Source organism: Leucopleurus acutus (assembly GCF_964270905.1).
Source record: "Leucopleurus acutus genome assembly, chromosome: 1".
Taxonomy (NCBI): domain Eukaryota; kingdom Metazoa; phylum Chordata; class Mammalia; order Artiodactyla; family Delphinidae; genus Leucopleurus; species Leucopleurus acutus.
This window is the reverse complement of record NC_139142.1, coordinates 134414022-134429143: the sequence shown is the minus strand read 5'-3', so window position 1 is coordinate 134429143 and position 15122 is coordinate 134414022. Positions and strand designations below refer to the sequence as shown.

General features: G+C 37.8%; 2 protein-coding genes across 2 annotated transcripts in view; one reads left to right on the top strand and one right to left on the bottom strand.

Annotated features, from left to right (window-relative positions):
* Positions 1–4933, top strand: part of INTS14 (integrator complex subunit 14) — a 40069-nt gene extending 35136 nt beyond the window's left edge. Inside the window, exon 13 of the transcript XR_014326085.1 lies at positions 4302–4933. The gene's annotated coding sequence lies outside the window, so the exon portion shown is untranslated. The remainder of the gene's footprint in view (positions 1–4301) is intronic.
* Positions 207–15122, bottom strand: part of HACD3 (3-hydroxyacyl-CoA dehydratase 3) — a 32561-nt gene continuing 17645 nt past the window's right edge. The window contains exons 6-11 of the mRNA XM_082835808.1: positions 14618–14728; positions 9184–9311; positions 7381–7493; positions 6073–6179; positions 5375–5506; positions 207–1890 (exon numbers count right to left, since the gene is read on the bottom strand). Of these exons, the coding sequence (XP_082691934.1) occupies positions 1814–1890; positions 5375–5506; positions 6073–6179; positions 7381–7493; positions 9184–9311; positions 14618–14728 (668 nt within the window). The 3' untranslated portion in view covers positions 207–1813. The remainder of the gene's footprint in view (positions 1891–5374; positions 5507–6072; positions 6180–7380; positions 7494–9183; positions 9312–14617; positions 14729–15122) is intronic.

The following is a 15122-nucleotide window of genomic DNA, read 5'->3' as shown; positions in this document are numbered from 1 at the left end:
TTGATTTTAAAATATTTACTGCTAAAAAATGCTATCCATCATCTGACAACACAGGGTTGCCACAGATCTTCAATTTCTAAAAAATGCAAGTATCTGTGAAGTGCAATAAAGCGAGGTATGCCTATAAAATATTTTTTCTAAACAAAGGAATTTATCACTAACAATTTGGAAACCATTAGACTAAATGATCTTTAAACACAAGTTACTAAGATTTTAATTGTAAATGTTTAATAGAAATACACAATCTTTAGCTTTCTCAGACAGCAATAAAGGGGTTTATAACAATCAGTCACTAAGAATATAAGATTCTACCACAAAGATGCAGCATAATCTGCTGTAAAGCTGATCTGCCCAATTACACATAGAAAGTCAGTTGAAAGAACACCAGAAATTAATACAAACAAATGTTGACAGAAGTTGCAGACATGCAAAATATCCTTCAGTGCAATGAACTTGTAAAAATATCAACCAGCCTATGCTAATCAGATGTTTTTACTTAGGTCAAACCAAGTTTCCATCTTGGGCCCAGAGAAATAGCATAACCCACTGAGTCCCCTTTCCCCCAGGAACAATGGGAATGGCAGAACAGAAAGAGTCAGCATACCTCAAATTCTTATATACAAACATTACTTGGTTTACTTGGAATGTATTAGGGAAAACTGATGTTTTCGACAATGGCCAAATCATAGTGTCTAGATTTTTTTCAGTTCCTCTGTTGGTGGATTTCCTGCCAGGAATTGTTAAAGGCTCAGCTGGTGGTTCTCCAGCCAAAGTTCTCTTTGTTTTCACTGTCCTACTGCAGACAGGTGAAACAACAGCAAAATAAAAAGCAGGTGTTTTTGAGGCCTATTCAAAAACAGTTCCACCAACTCACTCTGACACAAGTAAATGGACTCAGTCAATGCAGGGGAAGGAACACTGAGTTTTTTATGTCTGTGCACAGCCTAAGACAGTTTCATAGGTATTTTTACTTGGCCTACTCTGATGTTTCCAGTTTGCCACAGGCTGCATGGCCAGTTTGACCCTTTTGATCCCTGTAGCACCATTTGCATTTGGAACTCTTACAATCTCATTGTTTTCTAACTAATGTTTCATCTTTCGTGTTGAAAATAGTTCTGATTTAGCTAGGAATGAAGTAAATGATCATGGTGTTCCAAGGTTCTGACTGGTTTCTCTCAAATCACCCTGGGCCTCTCCAGTGCCCACGCAGGTTAAGATGTTGTTAGAGAGATTCAGAGGTAATATGTGTCCTCCAGCCCTACTCGGACTCAGAAATGTTTTATCAATGACTGAGTAAAACTCGATTTCCAGAAAAATCAATGCCAACCCACTTAACAAGTAGCCCCTTGGGTACAGAATATATTAGGTCCTTGTCTGAGTCACTTTCACAGCCTCCTACACAGCAACATAGTCTTGCTTTTTTTTTTCCCACAAGCAATAGCTGAAAAGAACAATTCCCAGCTATAAGAATGGCCAGTAGCTGGTAGCATCAGGGCACTGAAGAAGTATCTCTGGCCTGTGTGAAACAGACTGACTGGACATGGAGTGGGTGGGGGTAGGGCTGAATCTTTTGCTGTCATTAACAGAATACACAGGAATGAACCTGTCATCAGGTATCAGTAATCCATGTCATGCAAGTACTACACTAAGATAATACAGTAAATTCAGGAATGTTACTGGGGAAAAAGGAAGATAGCCTCACTGAGAATTTAATCATTTAACTTTAAAAAAACTTTTACATCAGTACAAGAAAGTAAAACTAAGAATTATAGATTAGGCTCAAACTGGCAAGAAGTCATCTAAATCTCTCTTTTTAGTGGATCTTTTTCTTTTTTTGTCCAAAGCGCCGCCTGCGCTGTTTATAAAGATGACGGAAATTTATGTATAATCCTGAAAAAGAAAAAAGGCCAATTAGAAATGAGAATCTTTGTCTCTGTTTATAAGCAGAAGCTCTTGGGGCAGGACAGTCCCTAGTTGTCTGTTTTTCATATCCCACAGCCCTGTGCTTACTGCAGTTGCTCAGGAAGTACAACTTAGAACAAATATTAATAATGCACTAGAGACAATTCAATTTTCCCCCAGTGGGTTCTACAATTTAATTTTCTCCCGTATTTTACTATGAAAAATTTCAAATATACAGAAGATTAAACCATTGTACACCTAGATTTAAACTTTAACTTTTTTACATTTATCACATACCCATTCCCATCTCATTCTTTATGTATTTCAATGTAAGCTGCAGACATCAGTACACTTCACCCCTAAAAATTTCATTAATTAGAGTTCAGTATTCTTTTTTTTCCTTTCTTTTAAGGTAGGATTTATATAAAATGAAATACACAAATCTGAAACAGAGAACCTAATTTTTAATTCAAGGCTATACAATAATATGTATTAAGCAATAGCCTAAAAGGTATGAGACACTTTTCTAGGAAGCACACAATTCAGTGAACTAGAAAAACACAGGATTTAAGAGCCAGAAGAAAATTTCAATCCTACGTGATCACTGAGTAGTTCTGCAGCTTAGTCTCACCTCAGTTTTCTCACTGTACAACAGGGTTAAAAACACTTATTTTACAGCCATTGTGAGAGAACGTATGTTTGATCCATACACAAATATAACAGGTTGTTATACTGCTTCTAAATTATGTAGATTTAGGATTTATTTCATTCTGAAGAATAAGAACAACTACATACTCATTGTAGGCAAACTATGAATACAGAACCTTGTAAGTTAGAATATGCAATAGCTTAAACAACACAAGGAAAAGCCACTAGGGTTAGTGCACATTAAAATACATCTACCTGGGACTTCTCTGGTGGTCCAGTGGTTACAACTCTGCACTCCCAATGCAGGGGGCCCAGGTTCGATCCCTGGTCAGGGAACTAGATCCTGCATGCCACAACTAAGAGCCTGCATGCCACAACTAATACATGCCGCAACTAAAGATCCCGCATGCGGCAACAAAGATCCTGCGTGCTGCAACTAAGACCTGGTGCAGCCAAATAAATATTTTTTAAAATACATAAATAAAATACGTCTACCCTTCTAGCTTTTTTAGTAAAATATTTTAAGGGTCTTTCCAACACTTATTCCTTTTTAACACTTTCAGTAGGCCCACCTCATGGAGCCTAATTACAGTAGTACTAGATTTATCCAGTAATAGAGGTAAAGCGCTCTTTTAATGAGTGCATTTTCCAAATTGAAGCTTACTCCCTTAAAGCGCCAAACGTTTTAACATTTTTGGTGTGAAATCTTTCTGAAATGGAAAAGAAGAACAAATGGAATAAAATTTAACCTTTGGCAGATGACCTGCCCCCATAATGTATATTATTTAACTGCACTTCTGCCATGTGCTGATTCCGAGGGGCTCCTAAAGGGTGTAGGTCTCTTCTCCCCCACTTCTAAATGACCAAGATCGGGAATTCCCTGGTGGTCCAGTGGTTAGGACTCCGCGCTTTCACTGCCAAGGGCCCGGGTTCAATCCCTGGTTGGGGAACTAAGATCCCACAAGCCGCATGGTGCGGATAAATAAATAAATAACCAAGATCACTGGGCTTTCCAACTTCTTGGGTTTACTTTTTGTGGTCTCCCTCTCAGTCTGGGGAAGCCAGCCTCCAAGCTGGTCCCCAATAATCCCTACCTCCTGGTATTTCATACCCTTGTGTAGTCCCCTCCCACATTATACAAGGTTGATCTGTGTAAGAAAGAGAATACAGCAAAAGTGATAGTATGTCAGGGCTTCCCTGGTGGCGCAGTGGTTAAGAATCCACCTGCCAATGCAGGGGACGTGGGTTTGAGCCCTGGTTCGGGAAGATCCCACATGCTGAGGAGCAACAAAGCCCCCGTGCGCGACAACTACTGAGCCTGCGCTCTAGAGCCCGGAAGCCACAACTACTGAAGCCCACGCGCCTAGAGCCCATGCTCCGCAACAAGAGAAGCCACCGCAATGAGAAGCCCGCGCACCGCAACAAAGAGTAGCCTCTGCTCGCCACAACTAGAGAAAGCCCATGTGCAGCAACAAAGACCCAACACAGCCATCAAATAAATAAATAAATAAATCTTTTTTTAAAAAAGTGATAGTATGTCACTTCTGAGTTTAGGTTATAAAAAGCAGTGTGGACATGATAGAAGTGCTAATTACCACTATAATGGCAATCTTATTACAATTGATAAATGTATCAAATCAACATGTTATACCTTAAAGTTATACAATGTTTTATGTCAAATATATTTCAATAATAAATAAAATTTTTAAAGGCAAAAAAAAAAAGGCAGTGTGGCTTCTGCTTTCTTCCAGATCACTTGCTTTGGGGAGAAGCCACGTCATGAGCATCCACGTGGAAAAGTACTATGGCAGGAAACTGAAGCCTCCTGTCCACAGCTACATAAGCGAGCTTGCAGCAGATCCTCCAGCCCCAGTCAAGTGTGCAGAAACTGTAGCCCCAGCTGAGCTGACAGCTTGACGAAACCTCATGAGCGTCCCTGAGCCAGGGCCACCCAGCTAGCCTACTTCCTGACTCTCAGGATACATGCGAGATAATAAATGTTTTCTGTCTTAAGCTGCTAAGTTTTGGGGTAATTTGTTACACAGAAAAAGAACCAGTATACTATCTGCTGTCACATCCTTCTGTTGCCAGGAGACCATAGAGCCATACTTCAAGGCCACCTCAAGACTTTTGTGAAATACAACAGGGAGAAATATATGTAAGTATATTAATATGTGTTAGAACTTTATCTAAAGTAAACAATCCTCATAATTAGGAAGGCTTTTAAATCTCTCATATTTGCAATAATATAGGTTTACTTCTCTTTCCCTTCTTTTAGTGCTTAGTTTTTATGAGTTAAGGCAAAACTTTATGGTTTTATATTAAAATTAATAAATAAGCAACGCTTTACATGAGGAGTGGGGGACTTTCCTATAGTTAGGTAGAAGCCTTCTGACGTGTCCTGGCTGCTCAGAGGCCTTTACTGCCTTCCCTCCTTGCTGCCAACTGTATCACCACCTCTGTAATAATTCCTTTGGATAAGGGATCTGCTACTGAAATTAGCGGAAGTAAAATGAGCTTTTTATTCATTTTTTATTCAGTTTTAAAAGAGCTGCTTACATTGTTTTAAACATGAAGTATGGTGAAGTCCCAATGACCTAGAGCATTTCAAGAAGATAACTCACTCACTGGAGATGTGGGAAGAAATACTTCCACACATAGCATATTCTCCTACTGGGTCTATTTGGCAAAGTAATCATTCTCTAACTTATTTCTACTCTTTTGAAAGTAAGAATACTAATAAGGATTTTTAAAACTCTGAATCATTTAACTCTACCTTCTAAGAAGTAACAGAAAAAAGGTCTATTACAGAGCCAGTACTTACCTAAAAATAATATTATAAGATAAATCTGAAGAAAAAAGGAAAATCTAACTTTGATTTTCACTGGATATGGCAATGTGAAGCTGAATCTTCCTGTTTCATTAAATATTGGAATGGACTGGATCACTGAGACGGCTGAAAAGCAGAAACAAGAACGTTTTAGAAGCAAATGAAATACAGTCACATCTACTGATAGAACCTTCTAACCTCTCAAAGTTTCTGGGTTTGTTGAAAATGCTTCTTCCTCCTCTCTTTGTACAATGGGCTCATGTCTCTTTTTTTTTCCCCCTAGCTTTCCTAGGAAATAAGCCTCCAAGCTGACAACAAGGATAAATGAGGAACAGTCATCTGATAGCACTGGGCTTCCTATTCCATAAAATGAAGAGAAAAATCCCTGACTCACTCACTAGGTGTTTGTCGTAATAAAATGAAGTCATCAATAAGAACTTGCTTTGGAAAATTTAAAGTACCATATAAATAGGAAGCATGCAGTGCATGACCACCCAGCTTCCAAACCTTAACAAAATGAGCTACTTCCTTGGAACAGTCTAGATACCAGGAGTCATGTGGAAGGAAGCCACTAGAAAGAAATTCTTGAAAAGTTCAACACCCATATTTCAGACTAAGGCTGGCAGAGGGAGGAAGAAAGATCTGGCCACCCCTTGGAATTAAGATATAAAACCTAGAGTTCCTGAAAGTACCTTCTGCCAAACATCCCAGAGGATATAGGGGAATCCACATAGTGTAACGAAGCCATGTGAGCACCTTCCAATCCATGTCAATGCAGGAAAGCATGTAGAAGGGGTACCTATTGAAAATAAGGAATTAACATGTTAAAAGCCACTGAATGCAACCCTAGAACGTCATTCAACAATAATTTCACAATTAGCCACACATGGCTTCTTCTTAGCAGAATTATAAACTCCCATCATGCTCCTCCTCCAATCTTCAAAGGATATGAATTCTCAATAACGGCAGACTAAGTTTAGGTCTCAAAGGAACCCTCTATGAAAAGGTTCAGTATATAGAACAGATGCTCAGAAGCATTTTGGCTTTATTCCTAGTTGATCTACATTCCAAGTAGGTAAAGATGACAGATACTTTGACAGACACTTTATCGCTGCATAAATGAACATTACCAAAATTAAAGTATACAAAACACCTCTAATCTATAATCAGGAATACTCTATTTAAAAAGAGATAACATAAAAAAAAGTTGCTTCCTCCCAAACAGTAAAAGTTAATATTAAGTACCTATAATCTCTTTCACCTTTGTGTTAAGTAAATTAGAGGGTATACTGGGTGCCATGGGATACAGACTCCATTTAAACACAATCTAGGACTGCTGATGCCTTTTCTCCCTCTTAACTGTCAACTTTACCAAAATACCACCAAACCTAGAGCTGAGAAGTCAATTTGCAAAACCAACCCTCCACTTGACTGAAAAGGGAAGAAGTATGGAGTATGTATGGTCTGGTAAAGAAGAACACATCTACTTTAATTGGATCTTTTTTTTTTTTAAGATATTTCTTCTATTGACAACTGAGAATGGAAGAATCAGATAAGAGGTCAATTCAAACTTCAGTAATCTTGTAGTAAAAGATTCATTTCTATCATCCCTTCTCGAAGGCTAGTCTTTACTACTTCCATCCAACCTGGGATGCTCCTTCAGCCCCATGTTTCTTCAGCCCTTTCAAGAATTTTTCCATGTGAATGAGTGCTCTCTTTCCAACAAGACAGCAAGATCCTGAAGGGTAAGATCCTTTCACTTCTCTGGATCTCTCCCTCTGCTCTCCAGTGCTCAGGCTGGTATTATGATCCATTGACTGTTTTAAAAAAAAAAACTGCCTCACCTTTACAGAGCACACAGATGCAGGTAGAACTCTCCACACATAGAACCTTAATCTCAAATCAAATGAGACTTCTGGATAAGACAGCAACTCCCTCAAGAAGAGAGGTGCTCCAGAGTGGGAGAAACACTCAAACACCATCCTGGCATTTCTACCCACCTCAAAATTTCAGCTGTGCTCCATATATAAAACACAAAGAAAACCACAGCTTTGTTTTGCATTTCTTCCATGGTGCCAAAGATGATAAACAAAATGAAGTTTCTTCCAAGAAGCTATTAAAAGGACCCAAAAGAGAAAGAAGTTTTAAAATATATTTTCAAAAAACAACATATAAATGTATTATCTGAAACGTAACCCCACGAAATTCAAGGTAAATAGAAAAAGACTGAGAAAACTTAGAACAAGTTAAAGTACCCAAGCTAGTATTTGTGGACGTGTGTGTGTGTGTGTGTGTGTGTGTGTGTGTGTATTACACACGTTCAAACACAGTTTAAAGAATACTGCCAAGTGAACATCTGCGTCTGCATAACACAAGTTAAGAAACAGAACGTTACCAGTGTGGCACACCCCCTCCCTCCCCGTAGTAAGTAACTACTATCTTTTTTTTTTTTTTTAATATTTATTTATTTTTGGCTGCTTTGGGTCTTAGTTGCAGCATGCGGGATCTTTTGTTGAGGCATGCAGGCTTCTCTCTAGTTGTGGCGCTCGGGCTTAGTTGCCCCAGGGCATGTGGGATCTTAGTTCCCTGACCAGGGATCGAAACTGCGTCCCCTGTATTGGAAGGCAGATTCTTAACCACTGGACCACCAGGGAAGTCCCAGAAACTACTATCTTGTGTTAACCATTCCACTGCTTGTCTTTATAGTTTTACTACTTATGTATGTATTCCTCAACAGTATATTGTTTCATTTTGCTTGATTTTAAACTTTCTGAAATCATACTCTATGTATTATACTCTGACTTGCTTCTTACTCAATGTAACCTTCCCAAGATTCAACCATGCTGGCGCATGTGGTATTGCCCAACTCCAAAAGGCTTCACTCACATTGTATTCTACACGAATGGCATGCACTGGAGGCATGTGATGTGATGACACCGAACCTATCTTGCCCTAGAAATTCTACCATGATGCTTATTTGTATCAGTCTTTGATATAAAAAAATATTATTCCATATTAGTGGGTCACTCACTATCCGCTTTTATTTTTTTGAACTAAACAAAACCACCTCTTTCCAAGGACAGAAAACCAAGAAATAACAAGGCTATTGTATTAACACCCTTTACCATGCAAGTGATACTATCAGAACACCAGAGCTGATATGCCAGAAAAGGGCTGAACTATAAAAACAGCATCCAGAAGAGACTAGCCAAGTCACCTAATTCCCCCTGAGTCTGGGTTGGTGGTATCTAAGAATGTGTAACTGCATATAGTTAGGGAACAAGGCAAGGAAGCCGAAAGACTTTGATGTCCCATTCCTGAGAGCAATCTTCCAAATATTAGGAAACAACCTAGATGTACTGGGGGTGGGGGGGAACTCCCCACATGAGTCAGAAGAGCCACCTTCATACATGGAAGAAAGTCCAAAGTGAAGAGAGTTCCCAGGTATTACACCACCTTCGTTGACCTGAGGTGGTAGGAGACCAGGCACACCCCTATCTAAGAAGAGGTTAGGGTTTTCCACTCCTGCCTGAGAATCAAGCTTCCCTAGTTTTAAAGCTCTTTTTATAACTTTGTGATATCACGAAGATACTGTAAACAATAAAATAGACCTGAAATGGCAAAAGTCTATTTTAAAAAATATCCCTCAGGTTTCACATTTTCCAACCTGTTCAGATAAAACAATGCTATTCCTGTGCAAATAGGTATTTTTACTAACTGAGACTTCCCAGCAAAGTGTGGATACCTACTAAATAAACATTGAAACCTTTCATTCCCCACCCTCGAGCTCAACTGTTCAATACCTGGAAAAGAGAAGGTATCACTGGTGACTTAGTGACTCCAATTGCCGCATTGATAGCTTCCACAACTGCCAGCATCTGGCAGAAATACATCATGTCAGCCACGGTGTGGAATGTGTCATAAAAGGACTCTATGGGACAAATACACATTAAGGGTAAATCAACTGGCAAACTCCAACAGAAGTATTTTGCGAACTAGATAACTCTTTACACGAAAGGAATTTTAGGAAAAGTATAATAAACATCCAGTCAGAGTCAAGTTCACTATTCACCCCTCCATGGGCCTGAATAGTAAATTCTACTGTTTACCAGAAAGTTAACACATAAACCCTATATGCCCTTCTCAGTTTTAAAAGGCAAGAAAAGACACATACCTAGACTTCACTCAGTTGTTATATGCTGAAAAATCTATGTATCAAAGCACAATGATAATTCTTTTCAGATCCATTATCTCATTTATACATATATCAACTGCAACCTAGCCTTTTAAAGTCTCAAAAACTGTACAATCAAATAAATGGGGTCTTCCCTGGTGGCGCAGTGGTTGAGAGTCCACCTACCAATGCAGGGGACATGGGTTCGTGCCCCGGTCTGGGAAGATCCCACATGCCGGGGAGCAGCTGGGCCCATGAGCCATGGCCGCTGAGCCTGCACGTCCGGAGCCTGTGCTCCACGATGGGAGAGGCCACAACAGTGAGAGGCCCGCGTACCACCAAAAAAAAAAAAAAAAAGAAATGGTATAAACCTAAGAGTATGGAAAGTTTGAGTAAACCATAATATATCTATTGGAATATGGAATATTATGTAACAATTTAAATGATAGTTATTCCTTATATGAGGACAACAAATGTGGTATCAATTTGGAGTGCTCCATAATTTAATATCCTTCACTTTTCATACTGATCCTCACTTGACATCCTGCATTCGTACATTCCTCTTTGCAGTGTTTCTCAGCCAGGGCACCACTGACATTTTGGGCAAGACAATTCTTTGTCCTGCACATTGTAGAAGGTTTAGGATTCTTGCCTCTCTGCCTATTAAAGTAGTGCCTCTAAGAAATGGCAGAGTTAGGCACCTTACCAACAAAGATGACACTGCAGACACCTCAAAAGAATACAGTTTAAATATCAAATGAATAAAACAAGCCTCTTGCAAAAACTAAAAAACTCTCTAATATTCTCACGAAAATGATCCACTTTACAATCCTGCTACAAAGTCAAACGCAAAAAAATGAAGAATGGTATATAGTGTTATTGCATAATTTTGCTGGAAAAATTCCACCAATAAGTAAGTTCAAAATTTGACCAATTCTTTTCTTTGAGGAAGTAATGCAAAATTACAATTTAAATTTTTCTATATATAAGATAAAAAATTTATTCATAATTTTAAATGTCCCTTGTCAAGACAAAATCCCAATCAAATCTTTTTGTTGCCATTTACAATGAAATTCTGGTATCCTTTTTCAGGGGATTCACTTATTAATTTCTTGGACAAATTATCTTTGAAAAATGAGGTTCTCCATTACTTTGAACTAGAAAGTTGTGACTTAAGATTCGGCATATGGTAAATAAAAATAAGATCTTGTTGCTTTGCCTCTGATTTTACGGGAAATTCATCCTGTTTCAATTCAGGAATAGAAATCTGATTTCTAAAATGACTTATAAAGAATATTAATAACATTAACATGCTTATAATACTTTTTTAAAAACAAGATGCAAAATTGTACACACAGTATGACTATAATTTTTAACTGCAGGAGAAAAAAAAGACTAAAAGGAAACATATGGAAATATTAACAGTGATGGACAATGGCTTATTCACCTCCCCTTCCATCCCACCGCACCTCCTCTCTGGTTTTCTCCCATTTTCCAAACGTTCTTAAATCAGCCCAATTACTTTTATGATTTGAAAAAACTTTTTAAAAGTTCTAAAAGGCACTCATATGTAATGGATACAGATTTAAATAGTGGTACTATAAAACAGTATACTCTTTCTGGGCAGTATAAATCAAAATCCTTAAAAGCAATCTGCCCCTAACACATTGTAAAGCAACTATACTCCAATAAAAATTCATTTTAAATAAATAAATAAATAAATAAGATAAAAATAATCTGCCCTTTAATCTCATAATTCCACTTTAGGAACTGTTCCTATGAAAGTCATATGGGTTTAGAAAGATATACAACAAGGTGCCAAGAATCTGTTGCTCTGATAGATGGGATTATGGTAGAGCTTTTGTTTTGTTTTATTTAAGTCTTTAATTATTAACACATTTTTATAATTAGAAAAATTTTTTAATGTATTTAATAAAAAAGTATTAATAGAGAGAGGCAACAGTTTCTACATAAGCCTAAGAGTTTGCTATTTCCTTAGCATGAGAAGTTTAGCACATACATGTTTACGTGAAAAAAACAAGTACATGTGTAGAATCTGCCATTCACCAACATCCTTTATTCAAAAAGAGATAATTGCAAAGGGCAAACTATGACCCCGGGTACCAGGCCCAGGTCCTTATTACACCTTTGAGGACTGATAAGAGAAGAATTACACCAGCAGCTCCATTCCAGTAGGTGGTTTAGGAAGGGGCTCAGAGCCAAAATAGAAATTACAAATCCAGGCAGCTTAAACACATGACCCAGATAACTTAGCAGCTTTTGGAGTAGATCCCCTAACAGCTAGCAGGCTTGAACATTCAGAATCGATCCAACTATGTTAGGTTAAATAAATAATTTATGAATTTGAATGTACCTAGTCATTCCATGGGACTTGCGATAAATTCATACTAGTAAGAGCTACACATCTGAGAACAACTGTCTGAGACTTCCTTTGTTTCTTTAAATAACTCATCTGTAGACCTCTGGTTACACATGACTATAAGACACTAGGCATTTGGGAAGTTTTTCACTAGCCTGCTACTGTGCTTTGCAGAATTCCAAGGTATTAAGAAGGCTGGAAAAACAACACGCACTTCTTTCACAAGATTCTGGAGCTAATTGCAATTCACCTTTACAAAACTCAGATGGGAAAAATTTAGGACTGAAGAGTAAAATAGTCTACAGGATTTTTTTCTCTTTTTAAATAGTTTATATTTTCCATTATGCTCATATTTTTCCTCATATTTACTTTATAAAATAAGGAAAAAATTTTAAATGATCCTTTCAAACCATTTGAAAATGGTGCCTTTTCTTCCAATCAGTTCACATTTATTGGTTCAGTTTTTTTTCTCCTTTTTATATTGGTGTGATCAAACTGGAAAAACAAATTTATGTTACCTTTTTAGCCCATCATAAGTATTCTTCCGTATTATTACAACCTCTTTAAATACTTTATATTTGCTTTACAACATTCCACTGAGTGAACAATCTAAACCAATCCTTCATTGCTGGACATTTAGGTAGTTTGTAATTTGTCACTAATAGAAATAATGTCATAATGTATATATTTTTGAAAAAGCTTTTCCTGTGGTTTCAATTATTTCTTTAGAACGTATTTCCAGAAATGAAATAACCAAGTTCAAGGATATGAACAGTTAAGGTTCTCAATGCACCTTGCAAAATGATTTTCCCAAAGAGCTGTTGTACTTATGGACCCTCCCAGTAGCCACTGTTGTGTTTATTTTAGCATATGTTGTCTTGAATTAGGTGTCTTTTACAACTTTGCAAAATTGATACATAAAAAATAATATTTTTCATTTCCTTCACCATTACTGAGTTAAACGTTTTGCTGTGTGCTGAATTAGTTTTATTTCCTCTTATGAACTGCCTGTACATGACCTTTATTTATCTATTGGGTGGAGTTTTCACATTCTAAAATCAATTTGTACAAGTTCTTTATATGTAAAACAAGCAACAACCCTTGCCGATATTTGTTGCAATTTTCCACCAACCCTGCCCATCCCCATTTTGCTCAACTCAATATGCTTTTAATCTTTAATGTTGTTTTGGCTGGATGTTTTTACATATATAGAAATTTAGGCATTTTATGTAGTCAAATACATTGACCTTTTTCTTCATGATTTCTTCTATCACTTTTAAGGTTAGAACGTCCTAACCCTCCACATGTGATTTTATAAAAATTTACTTTATCTTCTATTATTACTTAACTTTTTGATATATGGCTCCTAAATCCTTTGGGGGGATTTATTTTTGTATACAGTGTGAGAAGAGTCAAACAGATTATCTGCCTCCCAAACCTAACCAATTTTTAGAAACATTTCCCGTCTAATAAAAAAAAATGATTGGAAAATACTTTCCTTTCCACTGATTCATGATTCCTTTTTTTATCATATCCATAATCTGGAGATAGATATATATATATATATATATATATATATAATGTAAGACCTATTTCTGAGCCACCTAATCTGCTCTATTAATTACTCTATTCTTATGCTAGTGCTATACTATTTTAACTACATTCTTTCATGCCAGGTAGAGAAAGTCCTCTCCCATTACTCTTTCTTCCCTCAAATTTTATTATCTATTTATTGTTCACAATAAAATTTCAGAATACTTTAGATCACATTCTCAAAAATGTTCTGTTGTCATTTACTTTGGCCAGAATTCTGTTAAACATATAAATTAATTTAGCAAGAACTAGTATCTATTTTTTTAATATAAATTTTTATTTATTTATTTTTCGCTGAGTTGAGTCTTTGTTGCTGTGCGTGTGCTTTCTCTAGTTGCGGCAAGCGGGGGCTACTCTTCGTTGCAGTGCATGGGCTTCTCATTGCAATGGCTTCTCTTGTTGCGGAGCATGGGTTCTAGGCACGCAGGCTTCAGTAGTTGTGGCACAGGGGCTCAGTAGTTGCAGCTCACGGGCTCTAGAGAGCAGGCTCACTAGTTGTGGTGCACGGGCTTAGTTGCTCTGCCGCATGTGGGATCTTCCCGGACCAGGGCTCGAACCCATGTCCCCTGCCTCAGCAGGCGGATTCTTAACCATTGCGCCACCAGGGAAGCCCCAAAAACTAATATCTTTATGATAGTCTTTTCATTCAGTTTTACAATAGTCCATTTAGTCTATTTAGGCTCCAAAGGGGTGAGATCCCTTAAGGACTTGTATAACTTTGACACTGTGAGTATCACATCAATTTATTTAGTTATAAATGAACTATCAAGCCGTGAATAAGAAAGGGATGTCAGCCCAAGATGTACCCCTGGCTAGCTGTGTGGATGTGGACCATTTCTTTGACAATCTCCAAGCCTGTTTTCTCATCTGTTAAATGGACAGAACATCCAGTCTGCCTGTTTCACAAGGCCAAGGGAAGTGAAAGATGTGAGCATACAATGCAAGGCATGAAGTGCTACACAAATATGGTGGGGGATTAGGGGGTGGGAGTGGTGGTATTGTTAATACCAAAGGCAGAGACTGTTACTTTTGGTGAACAGGGGGACAAACTACTGAAAAAAGAAAACTAGCCTTGAAATTTTGCACTTGCCTTTTCCCAAGATAAGGAACCGCACAGTCATGTTGACAAATATCCAGGAGAATCCCAAGAACTGCACTAGATTATACATGAACAGGTATCCTTTCTTCAAGCTTGCAAGAGCTGAAAAGCAAAGCAAGGTGGTAAGCTGTTAAAAGCAGTGGTCACAGCAGGAGATGGGTATGTGGGGCATACTTGAATGACTTCATCCCTCTTTACTACTTGGGTGCCCTAAGCTCCCCCCAAAACACCTGGCCCAGGTCTGCACCAACCTGGGCTCCGGGTCCCATAGAAAAACAGATAAGGAAAAATTATAAGGAACATTGTAGTCCAAGGTATGTGTTCAGCAGTCTTTCCCCTCACAGCATTGAAGAGTAAGTATACAGACTTAACAAATCCAAGAGGGAAAAAGAAAAATTACTTCTGGCAAAGAATGACTGACTAGCTAAGGAGGCATTAAAAGGAAATAAAGCTATACTCAGCTCTTGCTCTTGTCATCTTAATATAATCTACAGTT